Source organism: Synchiropus splendidus, chromosome 5 (genome assembly GCF_027744825.2).
Source record: "Synchiropus splendidus isolate RoL2022-P1 chromosome 5, RoL_Sspl_1.0, whole genome shotgun sequence".
Lineage (NCBI taxonomy): Eukaryota > Metazoa > Chordata > Actinopteri > Syngnathiformes > Callionymidae > Synchiropus > Synchiropus splendidus.
The window spans coordinates 6,941,937-6,959,198 of record NC_071338.1 but is presented as its reverse complement, the minus strand read 5'-3'; the positions used below and the strand labels follow the sequence as shown (position 1 = coordinate 6,959,198).

The 17,262-nt window shown below is 44.3% G+C and overlaps 2 protein-coding genes and 1 long non-coding RNA gene across 3 annotated transcripts in view; 1 reads left to right on the top strand and 2 right to left on the bottom strand.

The window, feature by feature from the left end:
- Positions 1–471: 471 nt before the first annotated feature.
- Positions 472–3,617, bottom strand: LOC128759606 (uncharacterized). Its single transcript, XM_053866691.1, has 4 exons — positions 2,241–3,617; positions 1,953–2,108; positions 1,822–1,878; positions 472–1,405 (listed from the first exon to the last, which is right to left on the bottom strand). The coding sequence occupies exons 1-4, from the start codon at positions 3,613–3,615 to the stop codon at positions 1,143–1,145; spliced, it is 1,851 nt and encodes a 616-aa protein (XP_053722666.1). The 5' UTR covers positions 3,616–3,617; the 3' UTR covers positions 472–1,142.
- Positions 3,618–4,305: 688 nt separating this feature from the next.
- On the bottom strand, positions 4,306–5,166 carry LOC128759607 (uncharacterized). Its single transcript, XR_008414598.1, has 3 exons — positions 5,127–5,166; positions 4,503–4,611; positions 4,306–4,373 (listed from the first exon to the last, which is right to left on the bottom strand). It is a non-coding gene; the product is annotated as an uncharacterized LOC128759607 (long non-coding RNA).
- Positions 5,167–13,728: 8,562 nt separating this feature from the next.
- ca10a (carbonic anhydrase Xa) overlaps positions 13,729–17,262 on the top strand; it is a 195,095-nt gene continuing 191,561 nt past the window's right edge. The window contains exon 1 of the mRNA XM_053864723.1: positions 13,729–14,262. Within this exon, the coding sequence (XP_053720698.1) occupies positions 14,202–14,262 (61 nt within the window). The 5' untranslated portion in view covers positions 13,729–14,201. The remainder of the gene's footprint in view (positions 14,263–17,262) is intronic.

The window sequence follows — 17,262 nt, the reverse complement described above, 5'->3', positions numbered from 1 at the left end:
TTTGGAGTCTGTTCTTCTGCTCTGGTTTGGTTCAGAATAAATGCTTACCGCATGAGCACGCACCCCTAACTCGGCTATCATATTTTTCTTGTCATGCCGACAAGCAAGATTAAATCTCTGAGAATGAATTCATTTAGATTATGGACTGCAAAAGTTGTCATGTGAGACTAGTTTAGATTAGATTAGACATCCTTTATAAGTGCCAGGGGAGGGGAAATTCAACGTGTCTCAGTAGCCAATGACAACGAAGACACATACCCAAGACATAAAAGATTCACAACAAACTTCAGATACGTCCACAATGCATCAGTCATACATAAATGCATTGTCAGTTAACCTCCACTTAGTCCTGTTCAGGGTTGCAGGGAGTTCTGGAGTCACAATCCATCAAACAGCACAAGACAAAGAAATAAATACCCACAATATATATAAGCAAATATCACACACACACACACACACACATACGCGTTTTTGTGATTCAGAAGGACATTTTCTCCAAACAGGCCCAGTGGTGGTTTAAGGGGACTACCCTTTCCTGAGGTGCTACAGCTCTCAGCCAATGACAGAACAGCTTCTAAAAATCTAACAAAAATTCTGCTCCCACTGGTGTTCGGATACACTCTTCACAGGCTGATACACAGCCACCTGATGGGGTTGTGGCTTTAGAGGACGTACATTAGGGGGACCCTAAACAGCAATATGAGGACTTTAAAGTTCAACTAAACCCCGCCTCTAATTTACATAAAATACACACAAGTTAAGGACTTAGAGGGACATTTGTTTTAATGCAGCACCGGGGCTGGAACTGAACAGCGAACACAGATCCATGTCCTCACCATCACATTCCAGTCCTGTCATGTGATTGTGAGCAGAACATTGATGTATGAGTGTATGAGTGCTTACAACACAGCTTATGAGAGGGGAGTCCAAACTGGTCCTGAAGGGCTGCAGGTTTTTGTTCCAACTCACCTGGCACACATGGCTTCACCTGTCAGGTGTCAGAGGACTGTCATCAGCCTGATCGGTTCACTTGTGTGTGCTTGATGGGTTGGAACGAAAACCTGCAGCCACTTATGACCTTGAACTGGTCCTAAGAACAAAACCCAAAGCAGGTAAGTGCATGAACATATCCAATGAAGGTGTTATTTTTTCTTGGCCTGCCTCTTTGCAGTCACCCCTCTGTTTCTCACGAAGTCCCGGATGTTTTGAACCGACCGGTGGTCCAACAGTGGGGCCTCTGCCAGTTTGCACTGGCTGCATTCATCTTTACCGGCCAGTTTCCCGGCTTCAATGTGTTTCTTGAAGTGACGCATGACTGCTGCCACCTCAGTCTTTGACCAGGGCTTCTTCTTCACCCGTCTGGACCTTGTTTGAGCGGAGTCTGGTTCCGCAGCAGAGTCGGGTTCTAGAAGACAGAGAACATATGAATAAATGACTTCATTTTTAGTGACATTGCAACAGTTATTATTGGGTGGAAGTATTTCAGTTCACCTGACTGGAGTTAAAGGTGAAGGGACTAAAGGATGAGTGCAAGATGACATGGTGAACATTCATGGATGGAGGTTGAGGCCCTAAGAGCTCAATAAGGATGATCAGAGGAGTCATCCTCCTGCTTGGTGGTGAATGAATAAGAAGGAGGAAAAAGAAAAAGTTTCCTGATCAGAGATCAGGCAAGAGGACTGGAGGACCTGAAGTGCTGAGCGGAGGGAAGAGTGCCTGAAACTCATGGACGTGTTGAAGGAGTGGAAGGATGATGAAGACAGGGCAAGTGCTCTGCAGCGTGGAGCATATTGCCTCAACATGATGTCAGCCTGGCCTCACCTCCACACACAGGGGTTGGCCCTTGTACACTGGATGTCACTGGAGCCAGTGCTTCATCTGAACACGAAATTGAAACGTTTTAGCTTGAGCCATGTGATTGCAAACACTCACAGTGACAAGCCGAGACTTACTGAAGTCCTCTGTGTCGCCAACTTGTTCTGTGGCTGAACACTCTGGCGCAGCATCCATGCATTTGCTGGTGCTGCTTCCTGAACCGGACACTTCTGCCTCATCACCAGAGTCACTGCCACCGTCCATCTCCTCGGTGTCACTGGTGTCTAGTTCATCTGAAACAGCAAGACCAAGACAAATGTTCAAACTATGATCACTTTCATCATGAACATAATGAGGTCATTATTATTTTGTCTTTTGTTCACTGTAACAGGAAGGAACACACACATTTGAGATCACATACAAACCTTGGATTTCAATGTCATCCAAACTCTTGCCTTGAATCTTGGACAGCGTTCCCTTCTCTAGAGTGAGCAGCAACTTGGAAATCTTGGCCAGCTGAGTTGTCGGCACGGGCAGCCTGTAGAAGTCACGGTGCACACGGATGTCATGACCCAGGAAATCGGCAACTTGATCCAGTTCGTTGTGCTTCAAGTTGAGCACTTGAGAGAGTGTCGCCACATGCTTCCTGAGCTGAGTCGATCTCAGGTGCTCTGGGTGCTTCGCGCCACATAGATTAGCACAAACACGGAGTGCATCTTGCCCACGGTAGTGGCTCATGGCTTTTGGTCGGGCAAACAGAAATGCATTTGAGGCACAAACGTGGCACTCTACTCGTTTGCTCACAAGCAGAGAAAGGCCATCGACCATTTTTGGTGTCAGGAGGACTGCCACCTTTCGACCCCGTTTCCCTTTGATCTCCACTCTGGAGAAGTAGCTACAGAGCCTCTGTTCAAGCTTGGACAAACCCAGTGCCACATCCTCATGCAGTTCATGATCATCCCGACTCTCAAAACTCTCCACCAGCATCTTTGAGACCTCCCCTGCACGTCTTCGGTTGAAGACGATGATTTGGGCCAGCAAGATCTGTGCAAGTGCACTGTAGTGCTGGCAGGAGGCCACCTCTTTCAGTTTACTGACACCAGTTGACACATTCCTTTCCAAGTAGCCATGAAGCAACTTGACATCTTCTGTGAAGGGCAAAGTGGAGGGCTTATTGTACTTGGCATCACTTAAAGTAGTCAAGGCCCCATGTGAGATGACCTCAGACCACTTTGAGGTGTACAGCTTCTTGAACATATCAGTGGACTTCATTAGCGCTTCGTCTTCTGCCACAAGAGCCCTGCAATGAACGATATCTGCAATTTTGTGTAGTGTGTGTCCTAATTTTAACGCAAGACTCGGTGTGCTGTATGTGTTGTTTTGCTCCTGATACCCAGAGACTTTTTTCACTGCGTTGAGAACCTTTGGGAAGTTTGGTGGTTTTACGGCGTCCTCCATGTTTGCCACCGAGAAGTCCTTCTGTAGGCACAGCAGCAGACGGCCAACTTCTCTGAGTTTTTGCCTCATGTATTCATTTTTTGTTGCGTCTTGTCCATGTTTGTTGACCAGGGATTGTGCGAACTGAACGATGGTCAAGTCGTTACGCACAACTGAGGCGACCTCATCCTGGTTCATGGCAGTTAACAGCTTCCATACTCCAGTGGAGACCTGTTGCTGGGATGCAGACTCCAGCGAGGCAGCAGTACCGAGTACTCGTCTTCTCCCAGGCCGTTGTTCTTCATCCTCTGGCTTACGGGCACAACGCTTTACATGTCTCCACAGATGTTTCCGAACAAACATGCCTTGGCAATAGATGCAGTGGATCAATTGTTCTCTCACTGGGTCACCATCTGGCTTTCTTTTGATTTTCAGCTCTCCCTTCCCAGTTTGTAGAACCTCTGTGTTGTGTTGGAAGTTGCCCCTGTTCCTCAACATGTCCAATACTTTTTTACGTTCTTTTGAGTGTGGGGGAAATGAAAAAGCATGTGAAACTTCTAAGTTGCTTGAGTGGGTTTGCAGATGACGGGCCATCTTTCTCACAGACTTTCCACAAATGAAGCAGGAGTTTTTAGAACTTAGCGTCGCTGCAGTCGTTTCTTCCACTTGATGCTCTGCTCCACTCACTTCTTCACTCAGGTTTGGTCTCGGTGGTGGACTGTCAGGGTCTTCAGGAGGCAACAGATCTTTAGAGGACCCGGGCCTATCTAAGGTGCTCTCATCTCTTCTGATGAGGTCATTAACTAGTTCTGCAAATGCTTTTTTAAATTTCTTTGATGGTGAAATGACTGGAATGTCATCTTCAGATTCTTCCGCAGAGTCTGGCACAAAGTCTGCATCAGACTGACTGGTGTCATCCTCAGATATGTTTTGTGGTGGTCCATTGCCTGGCAACTGCTCATCTACAGAACCATCATCAAACTGTACCTAAAAAGTGAAAATATGAAGCTAGTAAAAGCTAAACACGTATGTAGTGTGCAGTGGGACACCCACCTCTGACACATGGACGAAGTCTGTCTTTGTTCGTCTGAGGCATATTTTATGCCAGGCGTTTAAACAAGCTGAAAATGTAGTTTGAAATCAGTTTTGGTTTTGTGGATCCAAAGGTTTTTATGTAGACAAAACTAAACTTCTCTACTTAAGCAGACAAACATGCATTCATTACCACACACTAGGTGCCAACAACTCACTTTTGCATTTGTATCCCTGCCACTTGAAGGCTGCAACAGGCCCCACACAGGCAGCACACTTCTCCAGACTGGATACAGTGGCACAGACCACCTGGTGCACGTCACACTGCTGGGGAAGTCAAGAGAGAAAACAAGAATTCGGGGTTTCATCATTGTAAGAAGCAAGCAAACAAACTGTAAAACAGCCCACCCTTGAATTATAATTTCATAACAATAGACATCAGGCTCAAACTGTGAGAAACTGGTTCAGGGAGCATGAGACATCATGTTCACACATGGATCTGCCACCACAGATCCATGTGTTGTGTTTGTAGACAATCTGAAGCGTGTAGTAGTCAGAGCAACTTGCAATGCTCCCAACTAGTCAAATCAGTACCTACACCGAGAGGCTGGTCACAAAAAAGCAGTTGTAAATTGTTTAGACAGATGTCTCAGGTGTCGTCACAGGTGATGTGCATGAACTGATTGTGGTGAATGTGTTTAACAATGGTGTGGGAATGAAAGGTCAGTATAGTTTTCATGATCTATTGGTCTGTACATCAAGTATGAGTTGTCAGTGTGACGGGGGGGCTGCTTTCCTTCTTCAGAAATCAGTGTCATTGAATATCACACACTCCAGTTTACCTGTCTCGGTGGGTTGTCGACAGGACTCATTTGATTTTCCTGATTCTTCTTTTTTTCTTAAGTGGAATATGCCTGAAAGAGAGGACAAGACTTCATCTGTTCTTTTGGACATGCATTATGAGTGTATCAGCTACACTTGATTGAAAACAAGCTGAACAACAGCCCCGTATTAATAACCTAAAATAGTATGAGCAGTCATTTGCTCCATGACTTGTTCTTTTCCCGTTATTTTGAAAAGCTACGTTCATTAGCTGCTCTGAAACCTTCCCAGGAAGTCAGACCAAATCAACGGTCATTATTTATGATTATTTATTATTTATTTATCAGTTATCGCTTCTCACAGGAGACAGAACATTTCAATAATCAAGTTGAGTTACAGTTGAGATGATCGTTCATACAAGAAATACGTCGAGAAAGTGAAAGAACTTCCGGCGAAATTTCTAAACATCGTTCAAAGATTTTCAATCGAGTTTAACTTTGAAACATAAACAATGCGCATCAGCGCGCGTGCGCCGTTCCCCGCATTCACTGCCGATGGGAGTCTCGGTTCTGACGTGGATTCCCGTCAGGAGATCCAACAAAACTAACCGCGTGTCACGTACTTCGTATTATTCATCGTCAACCGCCGTGAAGTCCGTTCTGTTCAGTGAGACGCTCCACTCTGACGGTATTCAGTCGTTAATTGAAAGCCCTAATGCAGCGACATGAGTTGCCATTTGATAACGTCGAAACGAGAGCATCGCACATGCGTATTTGCACCCGCATCTAAACTCATCTAATCTAATCTAAAAATGCGCCGCACCGCGTGGTTTCTTCAATGAACTGTGGTAAAAGTCATAAATGCACTGAGAGGCTATCACAGTGTTCGCCAGGTCAGACAGCCTTAATGAACGTCAATAAATACGGTCTTACCTGATCGAGAGACGGTCTCCTCCAGCTGTCACGTGCTTCCAGGCAGTTAAAGGGGCGCGTGTATACGGTCCCCCTAAATCCTCAGCCCGCCCACTTTTTCATGAACCAATCAGAAAAAGGCCCGCCATTTTCAACCGTGTGTATCAGAAATGTGTATGAAGGTGCAGTACCACAAGAGTAACCAGGGGCGCAGTGACATACACAATTATACACAAAAAAACAGGTGAAGTGACCTATAGGGTCTTTGGCTAAAAAAGAGAGAGGGGGTATTTTAGAGCCTCCTGAACATGAATATATTGCTCGATTTACGGGGACTTTGGGTAAGTCCCTGTAGATCACCTGGGTCCCCGCGCTGTAGGTGAAAAGTCAGGCCAAAAGTCCTTGTAAACCACAAAAACCAACACACACACACACACACACACACACACACACACACACACACACACACACACACACACACACACACACACACACACACACACACAAACTTTCTTGACACTTCATTGTAGTTATCTCCTCTAAAGCAGAGAGAGTAACATCATAAGAGTAACATAAGAGTAACATCATATCCAGGTCAGTTTGTTTTCCAAATATCATTTTCTGGTTCCAATGAGACATACCCATGCCTACGTTTAGCTGCATGATGGCTCCAGAGGACAGATGGTTCAGTTCGGCGAGGCTGTGGGACATGAGAAAGTGGTGCTCGATTAGAAAAAATATATCAGTAAATAGCACCCAATCGATTGTATCCCATTCTGTACCTCATGCTCAGCTATTGTTATAGAGCAGATTGAAAGGAAAAAAGATCTCAGTGTGAGTTCCTGAAAGGTGCTTAAAGAACAGCGGGGAGTGCAGTAAAGCTGGTGTTTTGTACCATAAAGGATGTTGGGAATGCGAATGGTTGGATCAGGCACGCAGCCAGCATTCTACCTGATTTGGTTAATCCCGTTGTGCTCCTGTGCAGCCCCGTCTTACACAGTGTTTTCCCTGGCACGTCAGATCAGAGTGGCTCACCCATGCTCCCTCTTACACTCTCAATAATGCTGCACTGAGCATTAGCGGGTCTCCTGTGAGACAGGGAAGTGTAACCGTCACATAAGTGCTTCTACAACCTTCTGGAGAAATGCGATATTCCGATCAACCAATGCCCCGTGTGAATGTGTTCTGCAGTGTGGGAGACATAATAAAAAGCACATCAATTATCATGTTGAAGGAATTCCACCACTGCTAGACTGTTATTCATTGATTTATCTGACAAAGTCATGGTGTCTGTTCAGAGGAGCATTTTCCTTGGGGCAAGCAACTTTTCTGCAGATCCATTCGTGAAGACATCAGTACAATTAATATTTTATGTCAATATGCCCCATACTTCTGACCAAGTAAGGTAAAAGAGTCAGACTTCAAATACTTATCCCTCATCTGAAAATGTGTTGCAGCAAGCGTGTATTGGACAGTTCATCAATATGTTGTGCTGGAATTACTGCAACCGTAATGAGATGGAAGGCTATGGACAATGATGAAGCAATTCCCTGCTTGACATGTGAGCTCTGGGGGAAACAAGAGCTGTGAGAGCACGGTCAGTGGTGATTGTTATGGTGACTGTGAACTGCAAAACACATCTACAAACTTTTGAAACAAACTCTTGGAACAAATTGACAAATAGCGAAAAACATTTAAAACATTGCAAACTAATTGCAAACTTCTTCAGCAAAATAATGTTTTCCTGAGTTTGTCTTTCTATTTGTTATCAGAGTTTGTAAATATGTTTCCAAAGTTTGTCAATTTGTCTCACAAATATCCTCCTGGCTCTCCTCTCACAACCTCCTGGCTCTCCTCTCACAACCACAAGAGTTCAAGTACAGCAACAATCGCATCACATCGTCTCGTCTCACTCGCATAGGATGCTTTTGTCTGAGTACCTGCCACATTGTTTTATAGCCAAATAGTTGGCCCGGACCATACAGTTCCAATCTAATGGCTCATAAAACTACGTTTTTCAGAGAATAATCCTTGCTGCTGTAACAACCAGCAGCATTAGCTTTAACTTTGATGGTCTGCAGGCTAATATTCACCCCATGTAAACTTGTCATCATATCCAAGATCACGTGATAGATAGTGGCCTTTGTTGAAGTATTGAGCTCATCGACTTAACACATCTACTCCATCTGTTTCTCCAAAGTCTTCCAAACATTCCAATGGGCGGCCACACATGAAACAAAAATGCACTGAAGTCAGTTCCACAAAACAGACAGAGCATCGTTCAGCGTTTACAGTGGTTACTCTAAATAGCAATCCCCGCGATGTGGCACATTCCCAGCAACCACATTGGGATCAAGTCCGTAATTTGGTCCACTCCCTTTCCGTACGATTCTTCGGAATATGTGCATACATTGGAAACACATTTACAAATTCTGAGAACAAATGTATATACTCTGACAACACATTTAGAAACTCTGAAAACAAATTTACAAACTCTGAAATCCAATTTACAAACTTGGAAAAACACTTACAAACTCGAGAAAACATTTGTTTGCTAAAGAAGTTGGTAATTTTTTTTGAAATTTTGTAAATGTGTTTTGCTATTTGCGAATTTGTTCCAACAGTTTCCAAGAGATATTGTTTCAGAAGTTGTACTTCTCAGCCACTGTTCATTGTTGTAGTGTAGTATTTTAACAAAGAGTTTTTCAACTGGGGAGGAAAGGAAAATACATTCAAATACACACTCACCTCAAATCCCATTTGTGAGGTGAACTGTCAGGTGACTGTATTTTACTCAATTCAGTTGGCTTGGTTCCAGGGCACAGTGGACAGTGGTAAAATTTGCAGCATGTCCGACAGCTGTTATTTGAGAGCCACTCGAAATTATAGAATGACGCATATGTGAAGGGAAACGATGGAACCAAATGAATAAACAAACTTACACTGAGCGTCATCTAAAAATGCTACTGCAAAATTGCTCTACAAAACTCTCTCTCTTTAAATATTTAACAATAGCAAGTAAACTCTTAAGCTGAACGACCAAATTACTCACTTGCCATTCTCTATGATCAACATGGAAAAATGTCAAATCTCAAAAGTTGATGAGCACACAATTCGTCATTTCTGATAACGAAGGGGCCTGACGCGGAAGGCAGCCTTAACCGTTGCATGCTGATGCATTAGGTTTTCAATTGAAACGCTTGTTCCACAGCCTGATGCCGTTTGCAACGCATCACATAAAAGAAGAAAAGCATTTGGAATTAGGTATGGGATGGCACTCCTTTCATTCTACGCCAGTTGCCCCTCAAATGGCCAGGCGTTTCAGACAAAGTGACTTCCAGCTCAAATTGTACTACATCTCAGAAATATTAACTGTTGCATTGGTCTGGGAAGCAGGACAGTGAAATATGGAACATTTCCAGATGCTTAACGGTTCCTTTGAGTTGTACAAATCAGACGGTTGTGTGGAATAAGAATTTTCATAGCCCACCAGATAGCACTTTTGGTTTAAAAATGATGTGAGGTTGTTGAAATCCAAAGACTTTAGAGCACCGTTTCATGAAACCTCATCTGCCCATCATTACTTTTTAATATCCCATAAATGAACTCCATGGATGATGATGCTCACTCTGCTATTGATTAAGAACAGAACAGATGAGGGTTTTCATCTCACACCACTGGGAAGCTTTCTACTGCATCCCTGTGGAGGTTGGGGACATCAAGCATGAGTGGTCGGTGTTCAAAGCCATCCATGGTTTAAGCTTCAGTGGTGAGCTGTGGCATGAAGGTCATCGGTGCCTCAGGGGCACTAACCCAAGGACACCTTGCTGGACACCAGTTGTCAGCGAAGCCCACCGACTGAAGAAGAAGTCTTATTAAGACCTTGTGTCTAGTGGGACTCCTGAAGCAGTTACAAGGTACCGGTTGGCCCGATGGGCTGCTGTTGCTAAGGCTAAACAGCAGGTGTGGGAAGAGTCTGGAGAATCCATGGAGAAAGACTTTCGGTCGGGTGTTTCTGGAGAATGGTCGAGCATCTCAGCTGTGACAGAGACAGCAGAATATCCAAGCTATTTACAGTAACGATGGAAGACGGTTGTCTTCAGCTGTGGATGTATATTGCCCATTGGAAATAGCACTTTGAGGAACTCCGAAACCTGGACATTCCACCTTCTGTAAGGGTGACACAGCTGAAGGATGATGGTCAGTCTTTGTCGATTTCACAAGCTGAAGTCCTTGTGGTCGTCAAAAAGCTCCTTGGTGACAAGACTGCTGGAGTTGATGAGATTCATCCAGAAATGCTGAAGGGTGTTGGGTTGGTGAGGGGCTGTCTTGGCTGACACGCCTGTTCAACATTGCGTGGATGTCTGACGAGTGGAAGACTAGGGTGGTGGTTCCCCTATTTAAAAAGGGGATCAGAGGGTGTGTGCCAACTACAGAGGAATCACACTCCTCAGCCTTCCTCGTAAGATCTACTCTAATATGGTGGAAAGGAGGGTCCGATTGATGCTTGAACCTCGAACTCAAGAGGGACAATGTGGGTTCTGTCCGAGCCATGGAACTATGGACCAACTCATTACTCTCTCAACAGTTCTTGAGGGTGCCTGGGAGTAGGACCTTCCAGTCTACATGTGCTTTGTGGATGGTGCAAGTCTGTTGTGCTTTGTGCAAGTCTGTTGTGTTTCCAGTTGGGGTTGGGTTGGGTTGGTCTCCGCTAGGACTGTGTTTTATGGTGTGTGCTATGGTGTGAAGGGTTTGTGGTTTGGTGGCCTGATGATCCAGTCACTGCTATTTGCAGATAATTTAGTTCTTATGGCATCATCACAATCCAACCTCCAACTCTTGCTGGATCGGTTTGCATCTAAGTGTAAAGTGGCTGGGATGACGATGAGCACCTCTTAGTCTGAGGCCATGGTTCTCAACTGGAAAATGACAGATTGCTCTCTCCATCACAACGATGGTCATGACCCAAAGCTCATGGGCAAAAGAACGAGATCCTGGATACAAGCGGTTGAAATGACATTTCTCCGACAGGTGGCGGCCGTCTCCCTTAGAGATTGAGTGAGAGGTTCTTTCACTCGGGAGAGACTCGGAGTGGAGCTACTACTTCTCCCCATTGAGAGGAGCCATTTGAGGTGGTTCGGGCATCTCATGAGGATGCCCCCTGGATGCCCCCCTTTGGAGGTGTTGCAAGCACGGCCAGCTGGGAGGAGACGATGGGGTTGACCCAAGACCAGTTGGAGGGATTACATCTCTTCTCTGGGAGGAAGCGGTTTGGGATACCCCGGTTGGAGCAGGTTGCTCGGGAGAAGGGTGTTTGCCACGAGCTACTGAAGCTGCTTCTCCCGCAACCCGGCAACAGATGAGCGGATGAGGATGGAAGGAATACCATAATGTAAAATGGAGAAGTTGTCTGTATCATTACATGCTACATTGGTTCTCAGGTCTTTGTTGATGTTTGTGGTGAATATGCAAACCTGATGTCAGCTGTGTTCTGATTTGCAATGATGCCAATCTAAATAATTTTGTTCACTCATACGAAATGTGAATCTGAAAAAATCCAAAGACTTTCAGGCAGAGGTTGCCGCCTAGTGGGTTCAGTAAATAAGGACACTGTTTCATGAAGCTTCATCAGCTCATCTGTACTGTTAACTTCTGATCTTAGGGTGTGAGCTGCCCTTGGGCCTTTCTGGATATAGCAGTGGCACCAAACAATTGCTGGCATGTCTCAACCTCGCTTGACATAAGTTCTTCTGTTTGGCTCTTTCTGTTGAGCACCCTCGTACTTCAAAAATTTATTTATTTATTTAAATAAATTTTGCATGTGTTTATTAATAATTACACAAAGAGAGTGCTTGGTTCTGTCTAATGTTAATTTCGTTAGACGAGACAAGACAAGAAATATATTTGTCAACGGCCCTTTTTCCCATGACAAAGACAAGACGATGATGAGACAGTACCAATGTTATAATAAAGCGACGAAAACTGAGTGAACGTGCGTTATAGTAGACCAATAGAAAACTAGTCTAAAATGTTTTACAAAAAAAAAAAAGTCCCTCTTCGCTTTCGTGTCCCGCACAAGAAGACACGCTACTTGCTTAATCCAACAAAAGTATCCTCCAGTTAGGTGTCCTCCTGCTGCACCTCAGTGGCATCAGGGTTTCTGCAACATGTAAACAATCTTGGTGCCCCGCCACAAGCGAAATGAGATCCGCCCTGCCTTCTCAATAATGATCTCTTTTTCGTGTGACAGAGGTATTAAAATGAAGTGGTGACATCGAAACAAGTGGAAACATATAAAGCATCATGGAGATAGACATGATGGCGGTGGTTTTCTGTCTGTTTTTAACAGAAAAATCCTGTTAGAAATTGCTTGCAGAGCTGAAGTTGGACATTCAATTGGACAAATGAAGAAACGGACCGGGTGAGGACAGCAGAAGACTGAAGAGAGATTTACTTCTCTTAAATCAATAACTGCCTTCTTAATTGTCACCTATTCAATGAATGTCAAGACTTGGCTTCACTTCTTGATTGATTGTTTTCCATTTCTTTTTTTACATTTTTTTTAGGGGTTTTAATATTGATAAATGCATATTGAGTCAACAAGCGAAACACTAACATAACAGCAAGGTTGCATTGAGGATTCTTTCATTCTCAGTTAAGTCAAAATGCTTATTATTACAGATGACCTAAATGTTTTGGCTAAAACTTGTTGTGACAAAAATGATATGTGAATGACTAAGACTAAGAATTGACTTCCACATAAGACAAGACTAAGACTAAATTGAAAAAATGGATGACAAAATGACCACTAGTTCAGTGTGTGTGACTTCAGCGGACTGATATATATTCTGAGTCACAATGGACTCAGAATACATTTATTAGTAGACAGTGGCCAATTATCGACTCACCAATATCTGCAAGTCTGTTAGCAGCTGCTTGTGTCTGTGTTGAGGAAACGGCGTTTCCAACAATTAAACTCTCAGCTCCGCTGAATAAAGGTGACTTCACGCCACAATTCTAGTTTAGGTCATAACGCCGAACTAGCTGACTTTAAATCATGTGATTGCTGCTAAGATCCAAGTCAGACAATTATATCAGAACTGAATCATCAGCATGGACGATCGAACAAATCAACTCCTGCCCAGAGTCTCAGTTATCGCTACTTAATGATTGAGGGTTTTTAAGAATACGATTTAATAACTTTCAAACTATCATCACGACCCTCAGTCCTGCGGATTCTGTCGCTCTCTCACTCTCCTTTGTTTTGGGGTTGTTGGTGGTGGTATGCAGTTTACCTCCATCGATAACAAATCACATGCACAGCGCCCCTACTGGCCAGGTGGTGAAATGATTCAGAGGCTTCGATGAAGTGATACCGAATAGGAGGACGGTAAAATCACAATACATTGCTACATCGATTTTCTTTAACCTGGACCTCATTTTGACTCTCACATTTCGAAATGATGGTAAATATTATTATTATTATTATTATTATTATTATTATTATTATTATTATTATTATTATTATTATTGGTGATCATTATAATTTATTATATGCAGGTTATTACCCAATTATTTGTCAAACGTTCCTCTCGAAATGTATGCGCTGGTACGCACGATCTCGTCCCTATGTTATTTTTATTCTGACAGTGCAGACAGGAAGCGCTCATCCTGATCCAGCGCAACTTCACGGCTCGCGTTGTCAAAGGGAAGTCCCATCACTCGCAGGCTGGTACGCAGGAGGTGTGGACTTTCTCACTTGCAGAGGTGATTCGCTCTCACTCCGCAAACTCCGGCTGCTGTTCTCTGCTCTCCTCTCAGAACCAGACTGGATCCAGCGACCATGTGTGACTTCTCCTGAGAGGACGGGACGCGTGCGCTCTAGCATGGATGGATGCATGACTGTGGAATAATACCGTCAGCTGAGGAGCTTTTTTGCGTGGAAATCATTCATCTGGATCTTTAAATGGTTTAGCGGGGTGTCGAGGACGGAGTAAGCAGAGCTGTTCACCCTTGGCTCGTCACCTGCTATGCTGGTGCTTTGGAGCAGAATACCTGGTGGAAGGTGTGCAGCTGGATCCCGCCGGGGAGGACAGGGGAACTGAGAAAAAAGAACCTTCATCGCTTCTTTCGTTTAGTTTTCAATCCAAACAGCGGCCAATGTTCGTGTAATGAGGACAGAGAATGGATATAATTTGGGAAATACTAATCCTCCTTCAAACCAATTGGATTGTCTGCATATCAGGTGAGTGCTCCGGTGCGCGGGGCAGTTGTCAAACCTCGCGGGACACCCTGCTGTCGATCCTGCTTTTTCAAATCACTCTGTTTGTGGAATAAGTGTCTTCAAATCGTGCGTGTGTGCGAGTCCGAATCCACGCCTCTGACGCACCCAGGAATAGAGTGATTGTGGCTGCGATACACCCGTGTTCGAGCGTATCTCTGTCACGTCCGCTTCTTCACACTTGGATGAGTCTAAAACAATTTCTTTCGGAGTTATTACGGTATGAAGCGGCTGTGAGCACGAGGGAGCGCAGCGAGGAGCGGATGCGCTGCAGGTTATGATGCGTTAGTGGCTCGGGACGCGCTCTGCGTCTGAGCGGATCACTGCTTACAAATGAAAGCGCATCCGACGCGAGGAGCGCTTTGCAGGTCTGCTTTTCTGAGTTCAGAGTCAGGCTCGAGGGCTTCGACTCAATCGTAAATGATTGTCCAATTCTCCATGTCGTGAATGAGGCTGAGGATAAATTTCGAATGTCCTGCCACAAAGAGTGTCCCAGGGCTGTAGGTGCGAGAAATGAGCACGTATTGATAGTTGAACTGAAAAGGCCGGCCCTCCCATCTGGTGAAGGAGGAAGACGCAACTGCTGATCAATCCTTTATTCGCTGGTTACTGTTGCCCGAGTGAGAGTTCTCAAAGTGTATCAATTAATGTTTGTTATTTTGCTGAGACCTTATAACAGCTGTGTGCCACGAACGCAGATCAATTCAAAGCCGATTTTTCATGCTCATAATTCCCTTTTTTATACTGCTTTCTAGTTTGCTCCGCTAGTTAGTATGGTAGCAAGGTAGCGTGGCAGCTTGTATTAGTTCCTGCTGAAGCACTTTCCCAGTTGGTGGCATCCTTACTGACCTTGGCAATGAAGCTTTCTGATTCCTCCTGAGACAAATGGACAGTTTACAGCACCGGTTTGAAGGTGCGCCAAGGGAGATCCTCAAGAAGTATTCAAAATGTTAACCATCGGATGACGGTTTTTTAAAATATCCAGACCTCTCTTCATGTGGAAGAAATGACAGCTGGCTGCGCTACCTGTACACCAGTCATCAGGTTTTCCATGTGATAATTCCATATAATTTACCTGAGGTTACAGAGTTTCCCTTTTCCTTGATTTGAAGAAGTTTCTTCACAATGAATAACGGTATATCCCTCATATGACATGGCCCGAGGTTGAAGGTGCCCATTACCCGTTGTCACTGCCTGATGTGGTCCGCCTGCCTGATGCGGTCCGCCGGAAGTTCCGGGACTGTAACCGGAAATTGCGCATGTTTTCCCAACTGACATTTACTGGTAAAGCGCATGTGTTATATCGCGCACAGGCGATGAAGTTTTTTAAAAACGTTTTACAATGTTTACTTCCACAGTCTAGATTAAGGGTTAGGGTTAGGGTAAGGGTTAGGTCTGTGCAGTTTGGCTGTGACAAAGAAATAAACCGTAAACCGGTTCGTAGGTAACTTCCTGCTTCAGCGCCATCATTTCCGGCGGACCACATCAGGCAGACAGACCAGATCGTACTACGCATGAGCGTAAAAACGTATAATTACCAGATTTTACTGTTAAATATAGACTATTTTGACAACTATTCAAAAAACACACAAATTTACGCGATATAACCAATATACACAATTCGTAGACCTTGCGAATGCGTGTTTCTAACATCCGGTTCCAGTCCCGGAACTTCCGGCGGACTGCATCAGGCAGGCGGACCACATCAGGCAGTGACACCCGTGCTGCAGTTACATATTTTACCAGCATCAATATTAGTTGCCAGTCCATCGTCTTGTGGTCATGTGTAGCTATAATCTTGTAATGTAATGTTTGAATGTTGGTCAGTTTATCTCACTGATTTCCTAAGTGGTTTGCAGAGACTGGAGGTTGTCCCAGCTACTCAGGGTGAGAGGCTGGGAACACCTAGGACAGGACACGGCACATGGGAAGGCCTATTGGAATTTTACAAATACATTTTTTTAGATTTTCACTGAAGTATTTCTCTATTTAAAGATATAGATTTATACCTGTGGTTCATTGGTGATAAATCGTTTGTTGAACTTATAATAATTAATTGCAGGCATTGGCTTCAAAAACAGTACTAATTTGTAACACTTATTTATTTATTTTTCTCTCAAAAAATAGACAGCATCAGAAATAGGTGGTATTTCAGGAATTTCAAGAAACAGTACTTCCCTGAGCATCACTGCATCTTGGGGGACAAAAACCTATTATCACAAGTGTCTTCATTTTCAAGGCAAAATGGCTAATACCTAGCAAAACAAGATGTCGGAACCCTCTCAGTAAATCATTGTCTTGAGTTAAAGCAATGCAGTCCACTGGGAAAGACAGTGATGATGATTCTAACTTTTGACCTTGTTCCTTGTCCAGTTGTCCTCTGATACTGCCCCTCCTCCCGAAATGTACTTCTAGGAACGAGTTCTGCCCTTTGCTCAAGACAGACGGTACAAAAAAACAGCACAAAAGGAAGTGTTTTAAGGGTGTCTTCACAGCAACAGTTCAACCCAGTATTTTGGGAAGCACCCCACCCATTGTTATGTCAAACATGTCATTTCTAAAATGGGTGATTGTCATCTTGTTGTGCTTCATTCGGAAAATAAGATGGGTCTGTGTCCTCTGTGTGGATAGGCCAGAGCAGAGCATCCCATCTTGATGCAGGGATGTTGGGGGCAGATTCCCTGTTCTCCAGCAAGATCTGGCAGGCGTTTCTCACTGAGAACCAATAAGGACGAGGCAGAGACCGATCCCTGTTGGAGCTAACAGGAAAACACTTTGCAGCTTTATATGGAAGACTGCTCTAATATTAATATTGTTTGTCTGCACTGGCTCTGTGTTCTTCATTCCCGCAAAGAAAGACTGCTGCATCCCATCTCCTGTCTGTCTGTGTGTAAAGCAGCATGAAGGAAGCAGCATTTCCTCTTTTTTTGCCCAGAAAATCAATTGAGGAGCACTGAGACGAAG